General features: G+C 40.2%; 2 protein-coding genes across 2 annotated transcripts in view; both read right to left on the bottom strand.

Annotated features, from left to right (window-relative positions):
- Positions 1 to 560: 560 nt before the first annotated feature.
- On the bottom strand, positions 561 to 16,212 carry traf5 (Tnf receptor-associated factor 5). The gene is made up of 11 exons (XM_083559230.1): positions 15,933 to 16,212; positions 9,283 to 9,540; positions 9,132 to 9,189; positions 8,178 to 8,279; positions 7,860 to 8,024; positions 7,697 to 7,774; positions 7,541 to 7,615; positions 7,351 to 7,443; positions 7,048 to 7,167; positions 5,115 to 5,286; positions 561 to 3,509 (listed from the first exon to the last, which is right to left on the bottom strand). Exons 2-11 carry the CDS (start codon positions 9,504 to 9,506, stop codon positions 2,944 to 2,946), a joined length of 1,653 nt encoding a protein of 550 aa, XP_083415356.1. The 5' UTR covers positions 9,507 to 9,540; positions 15,933 to 16,212; the 3' UTR covers positions 561 to 2,943.
- rab3b (RAB3B, member RAS oncogene family) overlaps positions 12,412 to 16,985 on the bottom strand; it is a 346,193-nt gene continuing 341,619 nt past the window's right edge. The window contains exon 6 of the transcript XR_014536430.1: positions 12,412 to 12,511. The gene's annotated coding sequence lies outside the window, so the exon portion shown is untranslated. The remainder of the gene's footprint in view (positions 12,512 to 16,985) is intronic.

Raw genomic sequence — 16,985 nt, 5'->3', positions numbered from 1 at the left:
AGCCCCTGAGACCCGAGCATGCTGGTGTCATGTTGCTCGGTCAAAACAGAAGCCTATTTTTGACAACTGTGTCACATTGTATTTTTGAACCTCAGGGATACACACTCTCATCCTTCTGGAACTCCTGTCTCCTGTTTGGATGTTGTTAATTACGACGTTGAAACATTTGCAGTGACTCTTACGCATATCTCAGAACGAACAAATATGCCAGACAGGAAATCTGTACTGTTTTTGGTCTGGCTGCATTGCATACGAGACGCTAAAATATTCATAGCAGCGCTAATTAGTGACAAGTGGAACCGTTGAGTCATCTCACAGGTGGGTGTGTGTGTGTGTGTGTGTGTGTGTGTGTGTGTGTGTGTGTGTGTGTGTGTGTGTGTGTGTGTGTGTGTGTGCGTTATTTTTCTAGTGCTGTGGTTTCACAATACTACAGATCTAAGAAGCTATTTATTACCATCGCCTGTTTCACCCTGATAAAAAAAAATGCACCAGATCTTTAGTTTTAGATAATCGCATAATCGAGCATGTCAGTTACGCATAAACACAAAGACTTTTAGAAATTGTTTGGCTGCAACGTCTCAGCTGATCTGCAGTTTATTTTTTTATTTTTTGGCAAATTCACATAGAAAAAAAAATAATTTAATCTGTTGAAAAAAAATAACTTAGTCTACTCTGAAATCCACAGGGACCCTTCAGGAGAATGTAAAAAACATTAAATATAAATCATAAAAATAAGTCACACACACACACACACACACACACACACACACACACACACACACACACAATCGTTCCATTCAGATACTCAAATCTCTTTTTTTTTGCATTTAGGGGGGAAAAATGTGCAATTATCCATTTGCATGTTCGGCAAAAAAAAAAAAAAAAAAGCACCTGAAAGCCCAGTGTAAAATATGGGGGTGGCTTGTGTAAAGATTTCAGAAGTCCTTGAGACATAGAATGAGAAAAGAAAGCATGGTCGGCTTTGCCAGGATGCCAAAGCAACGACAACAAAACAAAAATCATATCAGCAAATCTCTGCATTCGAAAACTATTAGAAACCTTATCTGGATCGGAGATGACACGTGCAAGAACCAAAACGTGAAATGCAGCACATGATGGCGTGATCTGCATCCGCACCAATCTTGTTACAGGGGGAAAAAAAGCTCTCAGAAACGGGAATGATCATTTTGGAACTAGAAGTTGGCAACGCCGGTGGTGTTTTAATGTCCCATACACAAAAGAATATCGAAGCTGTTCGAGTTCGACAACACGCATCACCACAGTGTTTAGCTGTTTCGTCGAAATAAAGCGACCGTGTTGTATTTAAGGGTGTACGAAATATCGGTACACTTGGTACATCACGATACTTTGTTGGGCGATACTGTAAAAAAATTAACATGATTCCTAGCAGTTGCTTTGTTTTGAGTTTATATTCTAGCTGCTAGATAGACAGCAGTCTTCTCATCTCTGAACTTAAACAGTGACAGGAAGTACTAGCATAAGGGCACGCCAATAATGTTAGCGTTAATATCCACCTGTTTCCTGGGGGCCAGGATATATATATATATATACATAATCAGTGGTGGGCGGTCAGGGCCAGCAAAGCCTTCTCTTCTGGCCTAAACACTATCAGAAGCACTGACCTACATTTACAACCTAAATTCTAATATTTGTTCCATGAAATTGTATTAATTTATTCCCAACCATTTATTCTCTTCATTTCGTAGCCTTTCTCTCGGCTGCACTGCTTCCAGTACGTGTATGTGGATGTTAGATTTTTTGTCCAATCAGATTTTAGCCTCTATGTGCTGCTATGTCAATCTAATCTGCCCAGAGCCTTCACAATCAGTACTGCTGGCCTTTTTACTTGGTCTCTATAATCAAGGAGTCTGTTCCTTTAACCAAACAAATTTTATATTCGCCTCAGAATAGCGTCAGCATTTTTCCGTCCTCTGATTGGTTGGTCAGAGGGAAACAGTTACAGCAAAGTTCGACTGGCAAAACACGTGTGTAGCTCTGCACACATTAATACATCCGAGTTAGACTTTTTTTTACGCCTATGGAGGAAAAAAAAATTGATTTGGTCTTAGACATACTTAAAAATCCATTTTGAAGAAAAGCTAGACATTGTGAGAAGAGGTCGGCCAACCTGTCTTTTTCCTTGCCTGGCTTCATTCTTTAACTTTGTAGAAGAAATAATAGGCTTTCTTACGCTTTATTTTCTTGCCTCCCTACGATTGTAGCCTTTAGATGTAAAACACTAATTAGCACTCAGATCATGCTTCTACTACTAGCCTAATGCTAATTATAATACTATTAATATAATACAATCAGCATAATCAATCCCACTTCATATTAGGAGTCTTTAATGACAACTGGCACAGGTTTCATGCTATGGGTGGGTTTAAGGTGTTTGGGTTAGTGTAATTTTAGATGTAATTAATGCAAATGCAGATCCCACTGTGTTCTGGTGAAATATTTTACTACGGTTTGATTATGGTGGTGTGTTATTAATGACAGCTTTCCCAAAATTATATCCTACTCCTAAAATAAGAAATATCCCAAGATCCCAGTTTACAGTATCGCAACATATCGTATCGCAACCCCTGTATCGTGATACGCATCATATCGCCAGATTCTTGCCGATACACAGCACTAGCTATGAGCAGACGTGACACGATCGTGACATGCTAACTGGTAATGCAGATTTTCCTTTTTGTGCAGCGCTCACACTATCACCACTCTTCTGATAGGCTTTTACAGTAAACGCTGTGGGTCGCACTGATTCCAAACTCCTAGTTCCAAAATTTCCCATTTCCCTGTGCCACACTGTATTAATTGTGCGGGTGCCAATAATTTTGGAGCTGAATATACACATATTCATATCCTAAAATAAAATAAAAATCGTATAAAGCTTTACTAGATCCCCTTTCCCAGAGGGCGCTAGAGATCTTCCAGTCCCGCTGTGTCCACCTTGACTTTGATGAACAGCGTATCGTCTCGGACATAGACTGCATTCTGAGAACCTTCCAGATCATTGTGAGAGATGAAGCGGGAGAATCCTAATGCGGCATTGCTGTCAGCCGTGGGTCTGCAGAAACTCTCCGTGTTGGTGTCTGGGGTGAAGCTGCAGCTGACGTGGTTGCGTGAGCCGCTCTGGTCCAGCAAGGTCAGCGTGACGCTCTGGTGGAAAGGCCACGGCAGCAGCGAGTCGAAGTCGCCTCGCATCACCATGATGTACAGAGAGAGGTGCGTCCCCCGGGCAGATCCTTCCCCGTCCGGATACACGCGAGCACTCAGCTTGTAGCCGCTGCGCCCGGTGTAGAAATGCGGCGAGGTGAGCGACGCGCCGGAGTCTTTCTTGCGTTGGAAGTCATGAACCTTCCAGATCAGCTTTCCATCATAAGACGTGGACTCGAGCTGGCGGAAACGCTGCTCGTTGCATTGTAGCTGCTCGACGTGGATGTCCAGGAGTCGAGTGTGACGTTGACACGTCTGACCTAAAGCTCCTGCACCATCACACACACAAAGCAGAGTTTTAAGGCTTTGCACCACATCTGTAGAACAAATCCCAACAGTTCCAATTGAACGTTGCCATGAAAAAAAGCAAACATATCTGTTTCTTACATTTTTAAATCTGAAAATCTTACTTTACATCCATAACCCCAATTCCAAAAAGTTGGGACACTGTGTAAGTCAAACCATATCTCACAGAAGTAAATCACATTTCAGCAACCATTGTATAATATCTTCTCAAGAGACAATACTATAGAAATAAAATGAATATATTTTAGCGTAGTTAATGTGCATCTTGGATAGTACTTGTATAGTAAGATTATGGACCTAGTAGATGCCAATCCCGCAAACATCCAGAACCATCTAGAGACGTACCAGTGCAATTTGGATTCCACTTTATGTGAAGTTTGGATATTGGAAAGTATTTAAAGGCTTTGGCATGGGAGAAGCTGGTGTTGGATCTATGATGATCTCAAATGTTGAAATATTTTATGAGTTGTTCAGTAGCTCCTGGTTCCACAACGTCAATTGACTGCATAAGACTGTAGAAATATCATTACTCATGCTCATGTTAGCTTTCTCTCTCCAGTGTTCTGTATTGTATAAAGACTATAATCACACACTTGATGTCACCCAAATGAGGATGAGGTTCCCCTTTTGAGTCTGGTTCCTCTCAAGGTTTCTTCCTCATAACATCTAAGGGAGTTTTTTGCTTGCTACAGTCGACACGGCTGCTCATCAGAAATAAATACACACCATTCACCTTAACTGTTAAATTCTGTAAAGCTGCTTTGAGACAATGTCTATTGTGAAAAGCGCAATAGAAATAAACTTGACTCGTATAGCAGTACAGATTTACTGTCCTCTAAAAATAACTCAACATACAGCCATTATTGTCTAAATAACTGACAACAAAAGTGAGTTCACCCTCAGTGAACATGTCAAAACTGTGTCCAAAGTGTGAAGATTATGTGTGAGCACCATCGTTCTCCAGCACTCTAGACCTTTCACCATTTGAGAACATTTGGCGCACCATGAAAGAAAAACACAACAAAGGACACCCAGAACTGTTGAGCAGCTAGAATCCTGTATTAGACACATATGGGGCAACATTTCTTTAAAAATTAAAAAACCTTAGCAACTGGTCTCCTCAATTTTCAGATGTACACAGACAGAAGACGTGATGCTACACAGTGATAAACATGGCCCAGTCCCAACTTTTTTTGGGACGTGTTGCAGCCATCAAATTCAAAATGACCTTATTTTTCTTTAAAATGCAATATATTCTCAGTTTAAACATTAAAAAAATTTTTCCAATTGCAAATAAAATATGAATTTAAAAAATTTGCACATTATTGGATTATGTTTTCATTTACATTTTAGACATTGTCCCAACTTTTTTGGAATTGGGGTTGTATAATATACAGGATATATACAGGTTTTATTTTACCGCTCCTTCAGTTCACAATTCCTTTCACACTAATATACCTTATGAACCCAGTGCTGGATGCCTTGGTGATACAGCAGGTGGGGTTCCTGCCTCACAGCTCCAGCAACATTGAACATTGCAGATTGATCATGTTTAGCGTGTTCCTTACCCAGGTGATCTCTGAGGCTCTGCATCATTGCCACCTGCTGCCTGAGAGAGTCGAGTGAAGCTCGGAGAGCATTCAGCTCTTCTTTAGCCAGCTCAGCATCCAGAACACAGCGGAGCTCCTGGAGCTCCTGTTTGACGCTGGAGACACACTCCCTCTGCTCCACCATTGACCTCTACAACACAAAGCCTGCAGGATCAGATGAGCTGCAGCTAATACACATCTGTTCGCATAGGACGTGCAACACTGGGGTGTGCAGATTTACTAAATACACCAATACTGACTTTATAAGGCAGGATATGCTGATAAAATGAGGTTTTTTTTAAAGAAACAATTTCTTTCATTTATAGAAACATAAAGGCATTTCAGGGAAATTCTCAGTTTTTAAAAACCCAAACACATCTGAAAATAAATGCAAATTGTCAGCAAAACATTGTTTTTAGTCTCCATGAACAATACAACCCTGAACCATTTTCTGTTTTCTTGCCATATAAATAATCCAAAATGTCCCATTTCCCTGCACCACACTGTAGTTTTGACTCCAATTTAAATTGGTGATTGAGATACAAACTCAGATATTGTTAAGCCAAAATTCACTGATATGCTTTTATATAGACAAAAATATTGACACCAGACAAAATTATACCCGCAATTGTATCGTCTTTGGACGCAGCAGCATGATATTTTCCCTTCACTTAAACTAGGAGACCCAAACATGTTCCAGCATGACAATACTCCTGTGCAGCTCCATGAAGATATGCTTTACATGGGTTGGAGTAGAAGGTGTTCTATAAAAGAGTTCTGACCTTAAAACTGATTGGATGAATGTGAACATTGACTGCACCCCAGGCTTTCTCACCTCACCTCACCTCACCTCACCTCACCTCACCTCAACTCAACTCAACTCAACTCAACTCAACTCAACTCAACTCAACTCAACTCAACTCAACTCAACTCAACTCAACTCAACTCACCTCCATCAGTACCTGACTTCACTAAGACCCTTGCACCTTAATGAATCTCCACAAAATCTATTGGAACATCTTCCCAGAAGAGTGGAACTTATCATAAGCGCAAATGTGGAATTGGATGTTCGAAAAAAGATTCACATACAGCAAAACCCCATTGGACGAGCATAACGCGTTCGTGGAAATTGCTCGTAGGTCCATTTTTTTGTACGTTCGAACTGATTTTCCTCAGAAGATTAAATGTAAAAGCGATTTAATCCGTTCCGAGATCTCATTCGATCGATTATTTCTGCACTTAAAAAGTATTTGTAGCCGATTTTAGCAAACAAATAAACCGCAAATCACCGTACGGTAAACATAATTTAACACTTACCCATGCGGTAGCGGTTGATTGCGAGTGTGAGATGGTGGTGGATGGTGAGAGAGGAAGGAAATTAGCTCATTTATACTGTCACCTGCAATCTGGCTTTCCTTTATCCAGATCAAAAGCAACTTCATATCTTCAATAGTCTGGGATCTTTTCTTGTTTCCAAGAATCGTCATACCTTTGGACAAATTGGCTTCTTTGACCTCCTGTTTATTCTTCACTATGGTGCTTATGGTAGAGCTAGACACCCCATACACAGGTCACGATTACGCACACCACGCTCGTACTTTTCCAATAATACCGTTTTGGTTTCCATGGTAATTCTATTTACATTATTTTTCCCAGCACCATCACTGATTTTCTTGGGAGACATTTTTTAAGATTTCTAGTGAAATAAAAACGGGGAACCGGCAGCGTGAGTTTGCTCGTGCCTTCAAAATTTGCTCGCAAAATATGCTGGTATCTTCGTAAAATGCTGGTATCTTGCTCGTACTATTAGTTGCTCGTACAATAGGGTTTTACTGTACCAGTCTTATGGACTAGATTTTCAAGAATATACAGAACTCATAGAAAATAATGAACTAGTGTAGAGTCTCTGTACCTGGATGGCAGAAAATGCACTGTCACACTTGGTCACCTCTCTGTTTAGATTAGCTACAAGCACGTTTCTCTCCTTCAGCTCCCTCTCCTGGAGGGCCAAGTTCTGCTGCAGCTGATCTACCTAAGACACACACACACACACACACACACACAAAACCAAGGTTATTTATGCAAACAACAGCTCCGAATCACAGAGCTGCTCAAAACCACCGGTCTGCTTGAAAAGCTTGTTCGAATGTTCTTTCTTGACTTGAAGGACGAATACGGATGTTGTTTTATTGTATTTGCACTGTTTAGGTCGTACCTGTTTAGCGATCTTGCTGTTGCTCTCAAGTACAAGCAGTACATGGTGACTGAATTCAGTATATTCATGGATTTTCACTTTGCTTCTTTTATCCTAAAGGTGAGAGGAAATAAAATACAACCTGAACTAATGCTGAAGAGACATGAAGTAGTGAAAAAAAGAAAGGAGTAGATCATGTTAGTGCACTTACTCGGACTGTGCATCCATACTGCTTATAAATGCAGTCTGTCTCCAGCTCTGGACACTCATCCACGTGTTCTTTTATCTAGGACATAATAAACGAATATAAACAGGCTAAATGTAGTGGAATAATCAGGTTTTATTAATAGTCATAAACGAAACGAACCTTGTGTCTTTTAACTTCCTGAGAGCAGTTATAAGGACACTGAACTTCAGCTTCTGGGCACAACATCTTTTCATGGTCCTGAAATGATCCAAAGAACAGGGTTAGTAGGATTATGTGGCGCTACACGTCAATGCTGGAGGTAAAACATGTAAAGGGGACTGACCGGGAGCTGGGTGATGGGGTAGGGCTTTGTGCAGTAGCGACAGAATTCTGTACGAAACTGACAGAGGCGTCGCTGGTGGTCTGGTAAACTCTTGCGTAACAGGATGTCGGTGCATCCCGGGTTGGAGCACTGCAGGGCCTCGTACTGACAAAGCGTTAGGTGTTTCTGAGGGAGAAACATGCAGAGAGATAGAAAGCTCTATGGGTGTGTTATTACTCAGAGAGCTAGAGTGGAAAAATTTAGGTACTTTTTACTGCCTTTCACTCGGCGCACACTTCAGTGTGTACAGATCGGTTCGAGTTTCGATGTGCACCTTACCTGCAAATTACACAGAGGCATCTTTTGTGTGCAACCTGGAGTGTTGCTACAGTAAACTTCAAGATTTAGTAGTTCTCTTTTACAGCAGTTGTCTTGAAAAACCTGAAATGTTTTAAATACGTAAGTTATAAGAAATACTTATAACTATGCTACATTCCATATATTCTGTATTAGCATCATCATTTTCAGACAATTCTTCTCACAAATGATTTTGTTGCTGTTTAAAAGAAATAGACAATTATTTCCCCTAATGCATGTTTCTTTGGTTTGGATGCAACAAACTAAAGTAAAACAAATGCAAGAGTTGGACAGTGAATGAGTGGAAGATTTTGTGGAGTCCAAATGGGCATTTTGTCTCAAACAGAAGAACTTGTGTAAGACGAGTAACAAGAGAGAAGATCTGATTAAACCCCACAGTCAAACATGGAGGTGGAAGCTTAATGGTTTGGGGTTGTTTTGGAGACTTATTCCGGAAAGTGAAATGAATCCTGAACCAACATGGCTCCCATTCCCTACTTCAACACCATGCGGTTCCGTCTGGACTGGACTTCACCGTATGAAAAGACGATGAGCTGAAGCTCCAGAGGTCTGTAAGCGTTATTTAGAGAGCAGACGGTCGTCTGGAGTTATTTCTATCATGGAACCACCTGCCTAGACACCACACCTAAATCCTACTGACCTGCTCTGGGATGAACTGCATCACAAGAATGGAAGGACATGGCCAAGTAAAAACTGAATGTTTGGAGAAAAAAAGTGTCTGGAAAATTTTTTTGGGTTCATGCAAAAGGGGGATTTGTGTTATAAAAAATAAAGTGGAACATCCGGACAATAATTAATAAAAATGAATTATTTAAATACAAAATTTTCCTTTCAGTTATTAGACATATTACACTGTATAGTTTTGAACTGAAATTAACGAATTTGAATAAAATACGACCGCGTATTAAAGCGTACCTCCTCGGACTTGATCGGCATGCCGTCTAAGGGACATGTGGACAAGTCGTTGCTCTCACTGAGGGAAAAAACGGGTGCAAACATCACAAAATAAATCTATACGTATTGTCAGAGAACTGTTTCTATATCGATCTGTTTTCTTTGTACTTACATGAAAATTCTGAGGCACTTGGCACAGAAGATGTGGCCGCAGCCCGTCTGGTGGGGGTTCAGAATGGCGCCTCCGCAGGCCGGGCACATGTAGCGCTCATCAAGCGGGGACACAAAACTCAACGTGTGATTGGCCAGGAAGGAGTCCAACTCCCACGACCTCACCGGATCGATGCTCTGTTTGCAGAGCTGAAGGCTCGAGCATTCGTTTTCCTCAGCTGCCATGTCAAGCCAGGAAACTTACACAACAATCATGAGACTGAAAAGCGAGAAAGGAAAATGAAATATATACAATTTTAAGATAAAATATAAATATTAAGTATAGATGCTGTACAATCAATGGATTTCCAATCTTATTGACACTGATACTGTATGAAATGTGTAGCAGCAGTAAAAACAGATGGCAGAAAATGTTAAACACAATGATATAGTTATACAAGTCATTTATTATTGTTGTTGTTGCACTGAAATTATTGAACATACAGAAGGGTCAATTTATTTTCCTACATCAAGCAAACGTCTAAGGAAACTGTTAAAATGAATAAAACACTGGACTGGCAAAGCTGAGGGTCACTTTAATATCAGCACATGGATACTTTAGATACTGTGAGTCTGCCATGATTGTCTGCAACACTGGAGCCCCGCAGGGATCGGTTCTAGCCCCGTTTCTCTTCACCGTCTACACTGCAGACTTCATGTTCAGCTCAGCAACCTGTCACCTACAGAAGTTCTCTGATGACTCTGTCATCGTCGGTCTGATCACGGATGATGACGACAGGGAGTACAGAGGACTTATACAGAACTTTGTGGACTGGTGCCAACGAAGCTGCCCCGAGATAATTGTGGGGAAAACCAAAGAACTGGTGGTGGATTTCCGTAGGAACAAACAAACTTTATCACCAGTGAACATTCAGGGTAAGGACATTTACAAATGAGAGTGGACTCTTACAAATACCTGGGTGTTCAACAACAAACTGGACTGGACAGACAACACTGAGGCAATTTACAAGAAAAGGCAGAGCAGACTCTTTCTGCTGAGGAGACTAAGGTCTTTTGGAGTGCAAGGAGAGCTACTAAAAAACCTTTTTTGACTCTGTGGTGGCCTCAGCCATATTCTATGGAGTGGTCTGCTGGGGCAGCAGCATCTCTACTGCAGACAGGAAGAGACTGGGCAAGCTGATCAGGAAGGCCAGCTCAGTCCTGGGGATTCCCCTGGACACTGTACAGGAGGTGGGAGAAGGAGGATGGTAGCAAAACTATCATCATTGCTGGAGAACGCCTCTCACCTCCTGTATGAAACAGTTACCTCGTTGAGCAGCTCCTTCAGTGACAGACTGTTACATCCTAAGTGTCTGAGCGTTACAGAAGGTCTTTTCTCCCTGCTGCTATTAGACTTTACAATCAAAGCTGCTCCCAGTAAAACCAGTCACCAAAATACAACACTGTTATTACTTTTTAGCTGTGCAATAACTTTCCCTGTGTGCAATATTACATGCAACATGTGCAATACCACCTGTGTGAAATACTACCTGCAATGCGTACTTTTTTCTTCCCTTATTTGTATTTCTACATTGTACTGTGTATATACTGTATATTATAGTATGTGTATATTCTTTTTATATATTTGCATTTATTTTTATTTCTTTCCTTTGCTGAAGATATATTTATATATCACACTGCGACACTTTAAATCTGGATTACAGTCAATATCTGTGATATACATACATCGTCCCTTCCTACCTTATTTATATATATTATGGCATGCGGTTTAGGAAGTTATCCATTCAATATATTTAGAATAAATTCAATATATTTGGAATTAAGTATTTAGATTTTTCTTTTAATATATTCAGTTTTCATTCAATATATTCAGAGGTTTTTCCAATATATTTAGAGTTTATTTTCAATATATTTAGAATCCATTCAATATATTCGGAATTCAGACAAAATATTCAAATTTTTCTTTTAATATATTCAGAATCCATTCAAAATATTCAGAGTTTTCGTTCAATTCTCTCATAGATAATTTCCGGAATTTCCTTTAATTATACTTTTATACTTTTTTTTTATTTGTATATATTTATTTTTATATTTATTATATTCTATTTCTATTTTACATGTTGGACAGTCATAAAAAGCATTTCACTACACTGTCATTCTCTGTATGAATGTGTATTCGACAAAATCTGATTAGTTTGATTCGATTTAAAAATGAATTATGCCAAAAAAAAAATCTCCATTGCCTTATTACAGTTTTTTCTCAGATGCTTTGGATCGTTTCTCAGATCAGAAATAAAATTCTCAAAACTACTTGTTCATCCTACACATGATTTTTGCTCATCATCAGAACATTTCTTGTTGCTTTGATTAAATTGCGAACGCTTTTGTACATTTATTTAATAAATGGTGTTCGAGTGTCTGCTGTTTTCTACATTATTAGTTGTTTATGTTCATGTTGATCAAAATATTATACTGGTTTCACCTGAATAGTTTTAACCCCCAAAAAACATCTCAGCATCAGTTCATTGAATGCAAAATAGTTAAACCAGTCGTCATCATCTGTCATCTAAAAGTTCTACTAAACTTTCTTTTGTAAATGTGTTGAATTGATGAATTGTGCAGATGACATCTTGAATGTCAGTAATGAAGGCGAGTGAACGGCATCAGATAGACCAATCATCAACCCGATCTCTAAAACAGGTCAAAGGTCAATCTCGTGAACCTTCAATTGGAGACTGAATACAGTCAAAACAAAACACAAAATTATTCATTCTGAAAATAGATGAACAACTAAGAAAGTTGTAAATCCTGTCCGGTCTCATGCAATCAATATAAATCAAATATCCAATCAAATAAATACATTTGTGCTGATGAAATTCACAGATACCAAACAGAAGAAATTCTAATTTGTGCATTTTCAGTCTCTGTGATCCAAACCATCGTTTATATCGAAGAAATCCTGAAACTGTGCATCATACTGACAACACGACTAAACATTTTGGTGATTTTGTTTGTGAACAATGACAAAGAGACTTTTCATTCTAATGCTAACGAGATGTTCACTGACATCTTTTACTTTAAAATACTTCCTTTTGAGAGATGAACTAAGGATTTTGAGAAAAGTACAGACTTTTGCAAGAAATCCAATGTGTTGTGGTGTTTGTACAAATTGTTTTGAGAAATGCACTTTTGCAAATATTAAGGAAGATTTGAGAAATGCTCCAAAGCAGCTGAGAAAAACTGTAAAACCTGGAAGGAACATACAGTAGAGAACCATCATCTTTCAGGAAGAAGTCTGGGTCTGCTCCAGACATAATTTCCAGACTTTAACCCCTATTGAGAATCTTTGGGACGTGCTGGAGAAGACTTTACACAGTGGCCCGACTCCTTCATCATCAATACAAGATCTTTGGCAAGAAATGAATGCAACTCAGGATGGAAATAAATGTGACTATTGCACCAGCCTCGAAATAATGCGATACCAGAGTGCATCATCGTGCACCGAAATTGTCTTCATATAATGTCTTCGTTTCTATACCACCAAACACTGCTTCCCCTATAACACACACACACACACACACACACACACACACACACACACACACACACACACACACACACACACTTACATAAAATCTCTAAAGAGTATTTTTGGGTGTTTTTTATTTGAACTGTCACCACAGGCATGCTTTACATCATTTCCTGAATCTGAAACTAGATTCACCATGATATATCCCACCCACAGCACTGTTCCTAGCTTGTTCTGCAATAGATCTACAATCGGTGGTCCTACTGGATTACAGACAACTTCCTACTCACTCTTTACATTTTTTTACACAAATATCTGTAATTTCCACTGGTGTATTATTTCCTGACTCTCACACACCACAGACTAGTTTATGAAGCTCACAATGAGCAGGCAGAAGGTAGTAAGAAGTCTGGGGGTAACGTGGATGAGACAGAGGGAGTCAGTGATGGAAACATGACTGAGAACAGAGACATTCCATCATCTTTTCTCTGCTTGTTTTCTATATAATGGATGTTCATTTTGGATAAATTCATTAGGTAACAAAATTCTATTTGTATGAATATATTAATTGTCGCTGTCAATATAAACGCCTTAATAACGCGTTGACGCAAATTCATTTGAACGCCACCAATTTGATTAGCGCGCGAATTTATTCCAAATATAAAATAAATAAATATAAAAAAAGGGCGACTTTAAAACCTTCAATGCAACACACGTTTATTCACGACGTCCTTTCTTTGCTCGGATAAAGAAATAAACACGCTTTTTTTCATCGGTAAACATTTGTTTTATTGATGCGCCAAGTCTCAAATCAGCACCAAAATCCGCCATGATGCACAAATCCGGCAATTGAACCCCCTCCGGGGCGACAAACGCAAACTTCAATTAAATTACTCGTCTTTTTTTTTTGCTTGTACAGATAAGAGCAAAACTTCGTTCGAATCTGTGAAGGGTCTACTTTAATTTGTACACACATAATAACAACAAAACGCTGTGCTTTTGTAAAGTAAAGAGAACAGACAGGGGGCGCTCTCTGCCGTCTCTCTTCAACAACACATAAATAAAACAACCTGAATCTCAGTGAACATTTGCCTCACAGACAAAATATCCACATCGAATATTCACGACGAAATATTCTCCGATTGTGTAATCCGTATGAAAGTTGGTTACATTTCGAACAGAAAAAAATGTGCGATTAAGTTGTGATTAATCGTCAGATAACTCGAGACAATCATGCGATTAATCACGATTAAATGTTTTAATCGATTAACAGCCCTAATATTAATACGATGTGGGGTTCAGTTACAGCGTGACACTAAAACTGGTAGTAGTTAAGGCTACTTTTTACTGAAGTACACGTCAGAGCTCAAACTTCTTCACTTCAACCTGAGTAAAAAAGTGCAGTCAGAACTTCACCTTTTACCAGAGTCTTTTAACACATCAGTATCTGCACTTCTGAACACATTTGAAAGCTTCACCTCTGGAGAAAGAAGTCACGTGACCTGAATTTGGACCACTCAGAGCACATCGCTCAACACCGTCAGCATATGCGGTGCATGTAGACCTCAAAAGGTTTTACTCCAGAAAAACCAGTATGATGCAATTGTGTTGGTTGAATGTCGCCCTATTAAAAACCTAGAAAGAACTTAGAGAACCATCATTTTCCAGGAAGAAATGTGGTCTCCACATAGTCCAGACTTTATCCCCTATCGAGTATCTTTGGAACGTGTTCCAGGAACAAGTAAGAAAAAGTTCGTTACTTTTCTTCGAAAGTAGGATAATATTTAACATTATTAACATAATAAAGCCTTTTTATGTATAGATTTGTAATTATTTGTCCACAGTGAAACGATTTCCCAGCACAAATTCTTTCAAAACTGAAAGTGGAGATGGTTCCTCATGAACAGCCTAAAAATCCATGAAGTTACTGAGCAACCAAAGAACATTAATTAATAGCAACAGTCTACTATAATGTCTTAAGACCACAGGTTGCATGAACAGTTCTGCGTTTAGGCATCCAAACACCTGAAGAAACTGGAGCGAACGGACATTCGGTGTTGAGGATGTGGATGAGGATGGGTTTCCTTTGGAGTCTGGTTCCTCTCAAGATTTCTTCTTTATTGCCCTATTCAGCACTGGCTTCCTCGTTAGGGATAAACTTATAGACACTAAACCTTGAAGCTGAATATTGGAGGTCAAACATGAAAGCAAACATTTAATGATTTCTGAAGTCAGAAAATGAGTATGAATGAAAAAAAGGTACACGTGATTTACTTTCACGATCGTGTTGGGTGTTGAAGGTCTGGTATTATCAATGCACCACTCTTGGGGTCCCTGAGCAGGGTTTTTAACCCTCAGTGCTCCAGTGCGGTATCGTGGCTGAAAGACTTTCACTGTGCTGTAAAGAAAATATAACTAATATAAAGCACCATTTTTTTACAACACTGACTGTGTTTTCTGTTAAAAAAGAAGGTTTATTCTTGTTCATTGATTTTGACCAGTGGCTTCTTGTAAGATCATTAAAAGCTTTATATTTTTGGGGTTTGGCCCATTTATTTATTTTTTTGCCAATAAGTCCATTAGAACCAGGTTCTGTTTGACAGTAGGGTTTTTACGGAACAGTATATTATGGATCATATTGGTATAAAATGGACAAAGGAGTGGAAATAATTTTCCTGGATTAGGGCAGTTGAGAAAACAGAGTCGGAAGTCTTTTTTTTTTTTTTTTTGTAAAAAGGAAAGAAAAAAAAGAGAGAGAGGGAAAGAGGGAAAGTGTCTGGTCGAGCTGCTGCAGAATGTGCGCACTGCACGGGGAATCCCCGAGGCGCAAAAGGCGGCCGCGGATTCACAAACATCCGACGCTCATTTTGTCGCCTTCGTGCGTTTTCCGCGTTCACCATCACGACTGCGGAACATCTGTCCGACATCTGGAGAACATCGTGGCACCTTTCTGCCGTTTTCACGCGCTTTCCGCAACCGAACCATTCGCTTTCGCTTTTACTCCGGCGCCCGCTCGAGAGCTTCGGAAGCAAGAGCGCGACTCTGTGTGCGCGCGCGCGCGTGCGTGCGTGTGTGTGTGTGTGTGTGTGTGCGTGTGTGTGTGTGTGTGTGTGTGTCCGTACCTGGAGATCGGGGTCGGTAGGTCTTCTGTCTCAGGCTCTCCAATGTATCACTAACACGAGCCAACCTGGGAGCTCCGAGACGAACACTTTCGTCTGCACGCGCACGCGCGCGTGCGCAACCTACACGCTGCGGCAACACACACACACACACACACACGCACAAACACTCGCACACCCACGCGTACGCGCACCGTGACGTCACACTTTCGGAGCTTGGCGTCCTGACAGCGGAAAGCGCGCTTGAACAGGAAGAAGTCAGAAGTTTCGCATCACCACCCCCACCCCCCTGGCGGTTCCCCTTCTTCTCTAGTCTCTAGTTAAAAAAAAAAAAGAAGAAAAGGTGGGAAAGAGAAAGAAAAAACAAAATCCCCGTGCGTGGTGCTGCTCGTGCTCTAAGTAGTGTTTATAAAGCGCACCTGGCGGTAAGGGCGTGGTCTGGTGAGACACCACGGTCTCCACAGACACGCTGAACCCCTCAGGCTGATTCTCCACCTGCCCTTTAGTAACCCCGAACACTTTGAGTTGAGCTGAATGTGTGAATAAAGAGGAACCTTCCATAAAGAGCGCTTCCTTTTTCATCATGCAAGTCGGAGAACATCTCTCTTCAGTTCTCAAACACTGCTTCACTAATCAGTGCGTTTGTGGTCCATCTTCACCCACTCATCCCTCCAATTCTCTTCCACTGCACTACAAGTCTTCTCACTTCTGCTTCCTAGATGGTGGAACTTTCCCTTTCTCAACAGCTGACTCTTCACATGACATCTCAAGACCTGCAGCAGAACTTGAACTTGTACTCCTTCTACTAGTGATCCTGTCCCTTCCACATAAACATCTTGAAGATCCATGAGAAGGTACTAAAATTAATCTACAGTGAATAGTTGAAAACCTCCACAACGATGGAACAATGAATTGGGTGTCACCCAGATGTTCCTCTCAAGGTTCCTCTGGGAGCTTTTTTCTCACGCCACTGGCTGGTTCATTAGTGATAGACCTATGATGCTTAAATTTATATTCGTAATCGAGTTCTTGCAATCTTTTTTTTAATTTCATTTG

Source organism: Silurus aristotelis (assembly GCF_946808225.1).
Source record: "Silurus aristotelis genome assembly, chromosome: 13".
Lineage (NCBI taxonomy): Eukaryota > Metazoa > Chordata > Actinopteri > Siluriformes > Siluridae > Silurus > Silurus aristotelis.
Note: the sequence above shows the minus strand (reverse complement) of the source record. Positions and strands in the feature narration are given on the sequence as shown.